Source organism: Somniosus microcephalus, chromosome 6 (genome assembly GCF_052327205.1).
Source record: "Somniosus microcephalus isolate GS21.2 chromosome 6, FLI_Smic_1.0, whole genome shotgun sequence".
In the NCBI taxonomy this organism is placed as follows: domain Eukaryota; kingdom Metazoa; phylum Chordata; class Chondrichthyes; order Squaliformes; family Somniosidae; genus Somniosus; species Somniosus microcephalus.
The window spans coordinates 261,250,188-261,264,290 of NC_140992.1; the positions used below are offsets into that span (position 1 = coordinate 261,250,188).

Here is a 14,103-nt window from a genome sequence, read left to right on the forward strand (position 1 = left end):
CTGAAATACCTCTTTAGCTTCGTCCAATATTCTGGACAACCGTTCAGGTTTGACATTTTCCTTTCCGGAATCTACCGTCATTGTGTTTAGTGAGTGCCAGTCTATCTTTATTTTCCTGATCCACTCCCGTCCCAGAAGTGGTGGACCTCCCTCGGGTAGCACATACATGTCCATTCCTCGGTGATCTTTGCCCTTGTGTCTCACCTTGACTTTTATCTTTCCGATGGGGTATACTTTATGCCCCGTGTATGTCTGCAATACTATCTCCGTATCCTGTAGGGGAATATGTTTGAACAACTTTTTGTAATCTTGCTTATTCATGACCGTCAACGCCGATCCGGTGTCCACTTCCATTTTCACTTGGACTTTTGCAATCTGTAGTGTGACCCAGATAGTTTGTCGGTCAGCTTCTTTACTCACATTGTGAATCCTCAGACTACCCAGTTCCTTGCTGTTGGAGTCTGAATCCGAATTCTGTTCATCTGTACTCTTCCCAGTCACCTTATGTACCTTTCTGTACTTCTTCTGCGGTGACTTATTATTGCTGGTCTTCTTTCCTGACCGGCATACTTTAGCTATGTGACCAGGCTTGCCACATTTCCTACATTCCTGGTTTTTAAACCAGCATTGGTTCTGATCGTGTGTTGTCTTCCCACAACGATAACATTTCGTTGTACCTGAAGTCATTTGATCCATACTGAGTACCGCTGTCTTCCGCTGCATTTCCGCCGTGCCTCTCGCTGCGGCTTCGTGCGATGCTGCAATAAGGACAGCCTTCTCAAGTGTAAGATCGTTCTCTTCGAGCAGTCGTTTTTGTATTCCTTCCTTCGACATTCCGCACACGAACTTGTCTCTCAGTGCCTCTGACAGATTTACCCCAAACTGGCAGTATTTTGCTAGTCTACGCAGTTCAACCAGGTACTCTGCGTTGCTTTCCTCTTTTAGTTGCGTTCTCACGTAAAATTTAGATCGTTCCGCTAACATCAGCGGTGCGGGGTTCAAATGATCCTTCAGGACAGCAACAATATAAGCGAAAGACTGATCCGCCGGTTTAGCTGGTGATAGAAGATGCTTCAATAACCCGTATGTCTTCACACCCATTGAGTTTAGTAAGGTTAGAGCTTTGTCATAATTTGCTATCTTATTGACCTTACAATATATCTCGATGCGTTCTACATACGTGGCCCAATCTTCCACATCGGAATCGAAACCGTTGATGTTACTACACTTAGGCATCTTCACCCTCTTCCTGAGAAACAACAACGAAATATTTCTTTAACTTTTTTTTTCCAAAATGGCGGTTTCCCGCGCTTGTCTTCTTTCCCCGCCCACTTTCAAAATGGCGGTTTCCCGCTTCTGTCTTCTTCCCCGCCTACTGGTGGCTTCCCGCGTTTCTTCCCCTGGCGGGAGGGGTAAGCTTTTCCCTCGGGCGACGACCGCTGGCTTTCGGGGTTCGCAGCCTGCGCGTCGGCTTCAGTGCGTTCCTTGTTCCCTTTTCTCGGCAGGGCAACCGGCGCTGGGTACAACCCGTTGACGGCGAACAGTTTCAGCCGCTGGGCTGGATCTCGCTCAGTCTCCCTCGCTCGGGCTCTGTCTCTCCCGCTCGCTCGGGCTCTGTCTCTCCCTCAGCGGCTTCCAATCGCGCCTCCCAGCCCTCTCGCAGTCCGGTGCTTTCCTCCCCGGCTGCGGCTGAGTTATCCGCGATTTATTTATTTTTATATCTTCCCGCGCCTTACGATCCCGGTCGCAGCGCTTCGTGGCCTCGGTCGCTGCCCGGACTTTTTCGCCGGTCGCGGTCTAGCTGTCTCACGACGCCGTTGCATCTCCCAGCCCACTTGTACCACGGCTTCCGTGCTCCACGCTGCCCCAGTCTCAGCGCTTCTGGGCCTGACTTCTGTCTGGCTCCTTTCCCCCGACCGTGGTTGAGTTCACCGCCCTTATCCTCCGTTTATTTTTTTATTTTCCCTTTACTCACAGTCACCGTGGCCGACTTGCTTCTCGTGCTGATCGGCTCACTCACCACTGTGGCAGAAGGGACAATCAGTGCCTGTTGCTGATGGAAGGCTTCGTGTCTGAATTCTTCCTTGCTCTGCAGACTCGAGTTTTCTCTCAGCAGAACGACGAGGGCGGGTGCCTCTTCTCGACGCTCGTTAACTGCTTCGGAAGTATTGTTGCCGCAGGGTAAGATCGAACTCGTCGCCACTGTAAAGTCTGTAGGTATTATGGCGAATTAATACACAGACTACAAGAGTAACTTTAACAGGACTTTACTATTCGAAGGTCAGGGCGAATCTGCCCAATAAATCCTGACACAGCACTTATATACCGGTGTGGTCACCGCCGGTATTACAGTATACAGCAGCCAAGATAAAGTAGTGCCACACCTAAAATAGTTCTCTTAAAGGTGGACGGTTACATACAATAGTTCTCTTAAAGGTAGAACAGTTACATACACTACAGATGTCATCGGGCCGCAACATGTATTTGTAAAGAAGGACCCTGTTGGCTCCGGGCGCCTGTCCTCGCTGCCTGCTCGGGAGAGCAGGTTAAAATTGCAGATGTTGCGATCATGGCGGCCTTCGGACAGGTAAGGGCCAGGGCGAATTTAACTGCCCACCCGTTGGGTTTCTGCTGAGCGAGTAGGGTTAAAATCGCCCCCAATCAATATCACTAAATCAATATCAATAGCCCAGTGGTTGGATATGATGGGCGGTACACGGATAAATATTTTGTTTTGGAAGCCACATGCCTACCTAAAGTTTGTAATCAGTTTATTAGGACACAGGATCAGACCAGCTGGTAACAAACCTTACAGTTCTGCCTTCACTCGAGAATAATGGATATCTGGTGTGAGCTGTATTTAGAAATCTTATGACTCTTTCCATTAGATTAAAGGATATTTGGGAGTAATTACAAGGCAGTAATATACAGAAGAGCGGTTCAGATATATGGAATGTTATATACCCAGGAGTGAGGAAAAGGCTGTGATCTAACCAAGGGCTTCAGATGGTCTCTGTATAGAGGATAATGAACATACATAACAAGTTACTGCATTCCAAAAAAAATATTCAAAGTGCTTTAAGGTGTTTGCATGATGTGATAAGGTACTATATAAATGCAAGTACTTTTTTCTTTAATGCTGATATTTAGGAGTGATTACAGGACAGTAACCATCATAAACAGAAAGGAGTGGTTTATAATTGACAACTGAACGCTGAGATTTGAAGTCACTTTCAGGTATGCAGGGAATGCAGTCAATTTGTGCACAGAGAGGTCCCACAAACAGCAATGAGATAATGATCAGATAATCTGTTTTTAGTGATGTTGGTTGAGGGATAAATATTAGTCTGGACATCCCTGGAGAACTCCCCTGCTCTTCTTCAAAATAGTGCCGTGGGATCATGGGATGGTCATGGCACTAAACGTGTGACACTGTTGTCTCAGGTTATTAGAGAAATTCTTTGCAGTTGACAATTAGAAAATTATTTCCCCAGATTTCATGATCAATACGAGAGTAGGAACTTCATTCACATTGCAAGAATGGCGCAGATTATGTCCTAAAGGGGAAGTTTACTGTTCAGGAGCACAGTGAGCCTTGACTGGTGTCACTTTGGATTCAGTGGGTCGCACCTTCACCTCTGAGTCAGAAGGTTGTGGGTTCAAGTCCCACTCCAGAGACTTAAACACATAATCCAGGCTGACACTCCCAGTGCAGTACTGAGGGAGTGCTGCACTGTCGGAGGTGCTGTCTTTCGGATGAGACGTTAAACCGAGGCCCCGTCTGCTCTCGCAGGTGGACGTAAAAGATCCCATGGCGCTATTTTGAAGAGTTATGTGTTTAAGTCTCTGGAGTGGGACTTGAACCCACAACCTTCTGACTCAGAGGTGAAGGTGCGACCCACTGAATCCAAAGTGACACCAGTCAAGGCTCACTGTGCTCCTGAACAGTAAACTTCCCCTTTAGGACATAATCTTCGCCATTCTTGCAATGTGAATGAAGATCAGGATAATGAAACAGTTTGGGTGGAGATAAGGAATAATAAGGGGAAAAAAACTAGTGGGCGTAGTCTATAGGCCTCTGAACAGTTGCAACTCGGTTGGACGGAGTATCAATCAGGAAATAGTTGAGGCTTGTAATAAGGGAACATCTATAATTATGGGGGATTTTAACTATCATATTAATTGGACAAATCAAATTGGGCAGGGCTGCCTTGAGGATGAGTTCATTGAGTGTATTAGGGATGGGTTTCTTGAGCAGTATGTAACTGAACCGACCAGGGGGCAAGCAACCTTAGATCTGGTCCTGTGTAACGAGACAGGATTAATTAAGAATGTCCTAGTAAAGGATCCCCTTGGAATGAGTGACCATAACATGGTTGAATTCCATATTCAATTAGAGGGTGAGAAGGTTGGATCTCAAACAAGCGTGCTAAGCTTGAATAAAGGAGACTATGAAGGTATGAGAGCGGAATTGAGTAGAGTGGATTGGGAAAATAGATTAAAGGGTAAGACGATACATGATCAGTGGTGTACATTTAAGGAGTTATTTTACAACTTCCAAAAAAAAGATTCCACTGAAAAGAAAAGGGTGTAAAAGAAAAGACAGCCATCCGTGGCTAAGTAAAGAAATTAAGGATAGTATTCGACTAAAAACAAGGGCATATAAGGTAGCCAAATCTAGTGGGAGGATAGAGGATTGGGAAAACTTTAAAAGACAGCAAAAAATAACAAAAAGATTGATTAAGAAAGGGAAGATAGATTATGAAAGTAAATTAGCAAAAAATATAAAAACAGATAGTAAGAGTTTTTATAGTTATATAAAAAGAAAAAGGGTGGCTAAAGTAAATGTTGGTCCCTTAGAGGATGAGACCGGGAAATTAATGGTGGGAAATATGGAGATGGCAAAAACACTGAATGAGTATTTTGTATCAGTCTTTACAGTAGAGGACACTAAGAATATCCCAACACTGGACAAACAGGGGGCTATAGGGGGGGAGGAGCTAAACACGATCAAAATCACTAAGGAAGTGGTACTCGGTAAAATAATGGGACTCAAGGCGGATAAATCACCTGGACCTGATGGCTTACATCCTAGGGTCTTTAGGGAAGTGGCGGTAGGGATTGTGGATGCATTGGTAATAATTTTCCAAATCTCCCTGGACTCAGCAAAGGTCCCGGCAGACTGGAAAACTGCTAATGTAACACCCTTATTTAAAAAGGGCAGTAGACAGAAGGCTGGAAACTATAGACCGGTTAGCCTAACATCTGTGGTAGGTAAAATGTTGGAGTCCATTATTAAGGAGACAGTAACAGGACATTTGGATAATCATAATTTAATAGGACAAAGTCAGCATGGTTTTATGAAGGGGAAGTCATGTTTGACAAATTTGCTGGAGTTCTTTGAGGAAGTAACATATAGGGTGGATAAAGGGGAACCAATGGACATAGTGTATTTAGACTTCCAAAAGGCATTTGACAAGGTGCCACACAAAAGATTATTGCTTAAGATAAAAAAATCACGGGATTGGGGGTAATATTCTGGCATGGATAGAGGATTGGCTATCTAACAGAAGGCAGAGAGTTGGGATAAATGGTTCATTCTCAGACTGGCAATCAGTAACTAGTGTTGTTCCACAGGGGTCAGTGCTGGGACCCCAGCTCTTTACAATCTATATTAACGATTTGGAGGAGGGGACCGAGTGTAACATATCAAAGTTTGCAGATGATACTAAGATGGGAGGGAAAGTAGTGAGTGAGGAGGACATAAAAAACCTGCAAGGGGACATAGACAGGCTAAGTAAATGGGCAGAGATTTGGCAGATGGAATACAATACTGGAAAGTGTGAGGTTATGCACTTTGGCAGGAAAAATCGTAGAGCAAGTTATTATCTTAATGGCAAGAAACTGGAAAGTACTGAAGTACAAAGGGATCTGGGGGTCCTGGTGCACGAAACTCAAAAGGTTAGTATGCAGGTGCAGCAAGTGATTAAGAAGGCCAATGGAATGTTGGCTTTCATTGCTAGGGGGATAGAATATAAAAATAGGGAGGTATTGCTTCAGTTGTACAAGGTATTGGTGAGACCGCACCTGGAATACTGCATACAGTTTTGGTGTCCATACTTAAGAAAAGGCATACTTGCTCGCGAGTCAGTACAAAGAAGGTTCACTCGGTTAATCCCGGGGATGAGGGGATGGACATATGAGGAGAGGTTGAGTAGATTGGGACTCTACTCATTGGAGTTCAGAAGAATGAGAGGCGATCTTATTGAAATATATAAGATTGTGAAGGGGTTGGATCGGGTGGATGCGGGGAGGATGTTCCCGATGATGGGTGAAACTAGAATTAGGGGGCATAGTCTTAGAATAAGGGGCTGCTCTTTCAAAACTGAGATGAGGAGGAACTACTTCACTCAGAGGGTGGTAGGTCCATGGAATATGCTGCCCCAAAAAGCTGTAGAAGCTACATCATTACATAAATTTAAAACAGAAGTAGACAGTTTCCTAGAAGTAAAGGGAATTAAGGGTTACGGGGAGCGGGCAGGAATTTGGACATGAGTCTAGGTTCGGATCGGACATGGCCCTGTGGGTAGCGGAGTGGGCCCAGGGGCCGTGTAGCCTGATCCTGCTCCTATTTCATGTGTCTAATTCTGTTAGATTCAGGAGATATTTCTGTGATAGTAGATTGGCGGTTAGGATCAGATCAGCCATGATCTTATTGAATGGCGGAGCAGGCTCGAGGGGCCGATTGGCCTACTCCTGCTCCTATTTCTTATGTTCTTATGTAAGAGCAGGGGAGAACTCCCTGGTGTCCTGGCCAATATTTATCCCTCAATCAGCATCACTAAAAACAGATTATCTGGTCATTATCTCATTGCTGTTAGTGGGAGCTTGCTGTGCGCAGATTGGCCGCATTCCCTACATTACAACAGCGATTACACTTCAAAAAGTACTTAATTGACTGTAAAGCGCTTTGAGATGTTCTGAGGTTGTGAAAGACACTATAGAAATGTAAGGCTTTATTTTTCTTGCTTTCTGTTTTTCTTTCGATGTAAAATATGTCCTCCGTCATGTGTTCCACAGTTCAAATTTCTAAATAGGTTTATACTTAAACAAACCATCTTTTAGTGGAAAGCTCCTCTTTAGCTGCCAGTAGCATGACAGTCATGTGAAGGGAAAGTGTGTTTGGGGTAGGACAAGGAACCAAGTCCTTCGGTAGTTTTATTTCCTGAATCTTATAGATGTGCGACCCATTTATCAGTGTCATGGCTCCAATACATAAATTATAGCAACTGCAGCTGTCTTACTTGAGCTAAACCGACTGCCAACCACATGGATACTGCTATTCCGTATCGGAGAATTGGGCTCCAGGGAGCCAGGCTGACATCAGATCCTGGATGTAGATTCAAATTCAGATCTCTTCTAGCGATGTTCTTTAAGCCAATAACCTGAAATTAAAAATATGCAAGACAGGTGCATTATGTCTGCCAAGTTTGTGTCTCCCACTAAGAGAACAAGGAGAAAGATTAAGAGAAATTTCTTTACACAGATGGCCGTCGGAGGCTGGAACGTTTCGCCACAGGGAGTGGTTGGGGCAGAGACTGTTGCGCCTTTTAAGTGAAAGGTGGATAAATATTTGAAGGAGAGGAAGACACAGGGCTAATGGGGAGAGCACGGGGGTAGTGGGATTCGTTTTTGGATTGCTCTGGCAAAGCGTTGGCACAGATATAATGGACTGAATGGCCTCCTTCTGCGCTGTAAACGTCTGTGTTTGAACCTTTTAGACGGAGGGTGCGGTGAGTCTCCTTTCTAGGACCATGAAACAAGGAGGCATACCATTCAAGTCTAGTTTTCAAGACTATAACCTTGTAGCCATTGGAAGCTAAGGTTAATGGAGTAATGATGTTTTACCTCAGGAGTGCCTCAGCACTAATTAGTTATGATTAGATTGGGGGAATTGAGTCTATTCAAGTCGTGACCTAGACATCAGTTTTGAATTTGGGTCTTCATGAAGTTTAAAGATGAGGCTATACTACCACAAGAGTACCATGGGATAGTATCACCAGAGATTGGGCAGGGACCCATCAGCCAGGGTTTATTCTATTTGTGGGGGCGGCGGGGGGGGAGTTGGTGAAGAGATTGGGAGAGACCACTTGAAGAAATGGAAAAGGTAAGGACTGTGTTGGGCAAACAGCTCTCCCATGAGGATACCTGGTAGAAACCTATGAAACACTGGGAAGACCAGCTGCAGATTGGGTGACCGCTTTGCGGAACACCTCCGTGCAGTCCGCAAGCGTGACCCCGAGCTTCCGGTCGCCTGTCGTTTTAATTCTCCGCCCCACTCCCACTCTGGCCTCGGCTTCCTACACTGTTCCAACGAAGCTCAACGTAAGCTCGAGGAACAGCACCGTATCTTTCTATTAGGCACTTTACAGCCTTCCGGCTTCAACATTGAGTTCAACAATTTCAGACTATAACCACCGCTCCCATTTTTTCGGACGGCAGCTATTGGTGATGATTCTGATATTCCCATTTACACCTCCTCTCGACCCATCTTTTGTTTCTTTACTTGTCCCATTCCCATTTCCTTTTGCCTCGCACCATCATCCCTTTTTGTCATTTCATCTCTCCTGCCTTCCGCCCTATCAGAGCTTCCCGTTTGTTCTTTCCTCCCCTCCCACCTTCCCTTGCCCCTGTACTTGCTTAAAACCTGTTACATCTCTAACCCTTTCCAGTTCTGACGAAAGGTCTTCGACCTGAAACGTTAACTCTGTTTCTCTCTCCACAGATGCTGCCTGACCTGCTGAGTGTTTCCAGCATTTTCTGTTGTTATAAAACATTTTTAGATCTACCTGCCTTTGTCCTGTATCTCCAATCACCAATTGCCTACCAGACATCATGATGCCAAGACACAGAAAGTGGCACTACAGATATACAGAAGGGCGATGGCCAAACTATTCGGCTGCTGTGGAATCCCAGTGCACCTTCAGTGGGTGGGAGGTCCACCCACCACTAGGATACTCCCTGGCTGCTTTTTCCAGGGTCAGGGACATTGGCATTTTTTTTGGGCAGGATTCCCATCCTCCACAAGTGAGTTCGGCCAGAGGGGGCGGCGAAGGTTAGCTGCAGCAGGTCTCAGACATTCTTTACAAACTTCGGCCCAAAACGCCCCATGGCCTGTGCAATTGCTTATCCTGCGATTAATTGCATGCACTTTCTTTAATTTAAAATCCTTCCCTCCTCCACCACCCATAGCAACACTGGATGCCAGGTATATTGTCCTGGGCCCATACACTTTGACGGTAAAGTCTCTTTGCGAACACCCCTCCTTCCGTCTGATCGCCCCATCTTCTATCTGATCTCCCTGCAGATGCAGTTCTATTTGCTCCATCTCCTGTTGCTCCTCTTCCTCCAGCCACAGCAGAAATGCTAGAAGGTTCTCCGTGTGGAAAAAATCTGCGTTGCCAGAAGCCCCTTTAAGATTCCAGTAGCTTGCACAGCTACTACAAGCACTTTAAAATCGTCTACGTAGCCAAAAGCACTATAAGCTACCAGCAAAATGTCTCCCAAACTTTTGCAGCATTTTCAATAAGAGGGGAGTGTCCCTTTAAATAGTGGCTTTAAATAATGGCTGCTTCCTGACCTGTGCAATTGCTTATCCTGCGATTGATTCTACGCGCTTTCTGGCCCTTCCCTCCATCTCCATAGCAACACCGGATGGCAGGTGTGTCACCCTGGGCCTAGACATCCGGTTGGGACAGTAAAGATCCGATTGGGAGAGTAAATAAAGAGGAACAGTTGCCAATGGCTGAAGGGTCGATAACCAGAGGGCACAGATTTAAGGTGATTGGCAAAAGAACCAGAGGCGACATGAGGAAAACTTTTTTACGCAGCGAGTGGTTAGGATTTGGAATGCGCTGCCTGATAGGGGGGTGGACACAGATTCAATAGTAGACTTCAAAAGGGAATTGGATAAATACTTGAAGGAGAAAAAATTGCAAGGATATGGGGAAAGAGCGGGGGAGTGGGACTAACTGGATTGCTCTTCGAAAGAGCCGGCGCCGACTCGATGGGCCGAATGGCCTCCTTCAGTGCTGTACGATTCTGCGATTCCTGGGAGCAGCCCTCCATGGTTTGTGGGCAGGTTCAACGAGCAACGGTGGCAGCGCCGAGTGACATGGAAATGGTGCCGGGAGCCCCGACACCGTCGGTTGACCCGTTTGATAATTTTAATCAGGAGCCTGCCTGTTTCCAGCGGGAATGGCGTATGCTTAAATTGAGGCCCAGGCCGAAAAATCGGCACGGCTAGGCCTCCGGTGGCAAGTTGCCATTTTCTCGCCCCTCCCACCCGCCCGATTTTAAATCCTGCCACCGCCCATTTAAAGGCGGGTACGGGGGTGGTAGCGGGACGAAAATCAACCTCGCAAACTGATTTCTCAACGAAAGTAAGCGGGTGTTTTCCACTGCGGCCAGCTCTGATGCGCTAGTGAACCAAAGGGAGCTCTTACAGGAGCAGGAGGAGGCCATTCAGCCCCTCGAGACTGTTCCGCCATTCAATGAGATCGTGGCTGATCTGCGACCTAACTCCACCCACCCGCCTTGGCCCCGTATCCCTTTTTATACCCTTGGCTAGCAAACATCTATCGATCTAAGATTTAAAATGATTAATTGAGCCCCAGCACCTATTGCTTTTTGTGGGCGAGGATTCCACACTTCCACCACCCTTTGTGTGAAGAGGTGTTTCCTAACTTCTCTCCTGAATGGCCTGGCTCTGATTTTAAGGTTTTGTCCCCTTGTCCTAGACTCCGTCACCAGCGGAAAAAGTTTCCCTCTATCTACCCTATGAATTGCTTGCAAAATCCTAAAAACCTCACATCAAATCATCCCCTAACCTTCTATATTCCAGGGACTACAAGCCTAGTTTATGCAATCTCTGCTTATAATCTAACCCTTGGAGCCCTGGTAGCATTCTGGTGAATCTGTGCTGCATTCCTTCCAAAGCCATTATATCCTGTCTAAGGTGTGGTGCCCAGAACTGTACAGAGTGCTCCAGATGTGGTCTAACCAGGGCTTTGTATAGCTCCAGCAAAACTTCCTCTCATTACTTGTCTTGTGTGCAGATAACAGTATAGGCCCAGAAAATTACTGCAACCGGCCTCGGCTAGAAAGGGAGCTCTAACGACCGTCACGCAACCCCGAGCCCAGCTACTTGCCGGCCACAGAAATGGCCAGGCAGCCCGATACACGTGTTAATGCGCTCACTGGCTAACAGGAGATGTGCTCCTGACTTTTCACAAGCCCATCTCTGTATCCTGTACCATAGCGTCATACAGCACAGGAGGCCATTTGGCCCATCGTGCCCGTGCCGGCTCTTTGAAGGAGCTCTCAAATTAGTCCCGCTCCCCCGTTCTTCCCCCCCCTCCCCCCCATAGCCAATGTTCCCTTTAAGATGTGCGGCCGGGTAGCGCTCCAGGGATCCTGCACAGCTGGATTTTCAATGCATTTTGAATGGGCTGCGCAGCCCCTTAAAGGGGCCGCAGGGCGCCAAAAGAAATTGCAGGGAGCATTGTCCTTGCCCTGCAAATTTTCAAATTATTTATCCCATTCCGTTTTGAAAGTTACTATTGAATCTGCTTCCACCGTCCTTTCAGGCAGCGCATTCCAGATCATCATAACTCGCTGCATTAAAATAAAAAATTCTCCTCAATCTCCCTCCTGGTTCTTTTGTCAATTCTCTTAAACATCATGGCCCAGAAATTCGGGTCAGAGGCTTCCCGTGGGTGCAAGCCCCCGACCTGCACTTACCTAGCGCGCCGGCCGTTGAGCTGTGGGCCCACGTGGGATTCCGATCCTGGGCCTCCTCCAGCTGCCGGCGCGCAGTGCTTGCGTATCCCAGGGACGCAGTTAGTTCGATGCGTCCCCTGGGATCACGTGGGCCATGGAGAGCCAATCGTAGCAGGGAATGCTTCATTCATAGATTTGACAGGAAGACCTGTCAAATCTATGAATAGAGATCGGCCCCAAAACCTAATTAAACTTCAAATAATTTTTTTTTAAATCACATTTTTAAAATAACTATAAATTACATAAAAGAACTATTTTAAACAATACTTTAAATTTTTGAAAAAATTAATTACAGTTTTTAACGGGGCTAAAAATAAACTTACCTTTCTTTAAAGTATTTAAAAATAATAAACCTGTGGAAAAAATGTTTTAATTTTACTTAATTCACCAGTTACCTTGTTAAAAGCAGGCCTTGCGACTGCTTTTTAAACATGCAGCTGCTGGAGACTTACCCTGTTGGAGAAACCTGTAAGAAAACCGAAAGTTCTAGGCGTACGCGCTGCCTCTCCGGCGCACGCGTTTGACCTGTGAACCCCTTCCTTCAAGGGAACGGATGCACGAAACCGGCACTTTCATTGGCCCTACGCGCGAGTACCCAGTGTGTACTCACCCGTGGGGACCCAAATTTCTGGCCCCATGTAATCTACATTTTTCAGACAGTATTTATTTATACAGTTAAGTGCAGGTGCGATTCTCTCCTAGTGGGGGGAATGCCTGAAACCAGCGTTGGTAAGGTGAGGCAGGGGAGTCCACTACCTCAATGGGAATATCAGCGCTGAATAAATGGACTTGTGCACACAGTAAAATTGGAAAGTTGAACCAAATCAGGCTGTTCCTCAGAAGGCGATTAATTCATTCCACCTTTCTGATAATAAATCTTACTTGAATAAATGGCATTACAGCAAACAAGTTGATTATGAGAAGAAGTTTCAAAGAACCATATATATATATTAATTCATCCCAATGTCCGAGATACAATCCAGGCTCTCACCAAACACTTTAAAGTTGCGTTCACAGTTTCCATAGTTGCAATTGGCATAAGCAATCCGAGTCCCTTATGAATTGAAACTTTATACATTAACGGAGTTAACAATTATTCTTTTATCAGAGTTATGCACCGGATATCAAATGGCACACTGGCAGACCATTACTTTCAGGCTAAAACAAACAATTTGATTTATTTACACGCAAGACAATTACACAGAAGCAGTTAAATATGGCTGCATTTAGTGACACCGCTAGACCCAGCCAGAATGGAGATGATTGGGTAATTCCCCCGTCAATCATGCCTGGAGACCGCACTGCTGCAAGTGACTGGAATTGATTTTACGCACATAATCTGCATTATGTAACTATCATAATGTAACTATCACTGCATTTTGCTGGAGAAATCACCCTGCTTTTATCGGGAGGCGTTGCTGTAGTTTCGGTCATGAGTTCTGTTTGCTGTAGTTCGTAGGGACTCTTTTTATAGATTCTGTAGATTGTTTGCTGTAGTGTGCTGTTTAAATAGACTCTGTTTGCTGAGTACGTGTTGTTGCCTCCCAAATCCATGCCCATCTTTCCCGCAACTCTATGTCTGAATCCCTCCAATGAGGTTTCTGCCTTTGTCACAGTACCGAAACGGCTCTCATCAAAGTCACAAATGACATCCTTTCTGACTGAGACAAAGATTAACTATCCCTCCTTGTCCTTCTTGACTTGTCTGCAGCCTTTGACACGGTTGACCACTCCACCTTCCTCCAACATCTCTCCACCATCGTCCATCTGGGTGGGACTGCACTCGCCTGGTTCCATTCTTATCTATCTAATTGTAACCAGAGAATCACCTGCACTGGCTTCTCTTCCCGCTCCCGCATCGTTACCTCTGGTGTCCCCCAAGGATCTATCCTTGGCTCCTTCCTATTTCTCATCTACATGCTGCTCCTTGGCGACATCATCCGCAAACACAGCGTCAATTTCCACATATACGCTGACGACACCCAGCTCTACCTCACCACCACTTCTCTCGACCCCTCCATGGTCTCTAAATTGTTAGACTGCTTGTCCGGCATCCAGTTCTGGATGAGCAGAAATTTTCTCCAATTAAATATTGGGAAGACTGAAGCCATTGTTTCGGTCCCCGCCACAAACTCCGTTCCCGAGACACTGACTCCATCCCTCTCCCTAACATCTGTCTGAGGCTGAGCCACACTGTTTGCAACCTTGGTGTCATATTTGACCCTGAAATGAGCTTCCGACCACATATCCATAGCATAACAA

The 14,103-nt window shown here is 46.0% G+C and overlaps 1 protein-coding gene across 4 annotated transcripts in view; it reads right to left on the minus strand.

Moving 5' to 3' along the window:
• Window positions 1–14,103, minus strand: part of LOC147116702 (meckelin-like) — a 178,303-nt gene that overhangs the window by 29,639 nt on the left and 134,561 nt on the right. For all 4 annotated transcript variants that reach the window (XM_085991813.1, XM_085991811.1, XM_085991814.1 and 1 more), the window contains one exon: window positions 7,305–7,445. In XM_085991813.1, coding sequence (XP_085847939.1) covers window positions 7,305–7,445 — 141 coding nt within the window. The remainder of the gene's footprint in view (window positions 1–7,304; window positions 7,446–14,103) is intronic.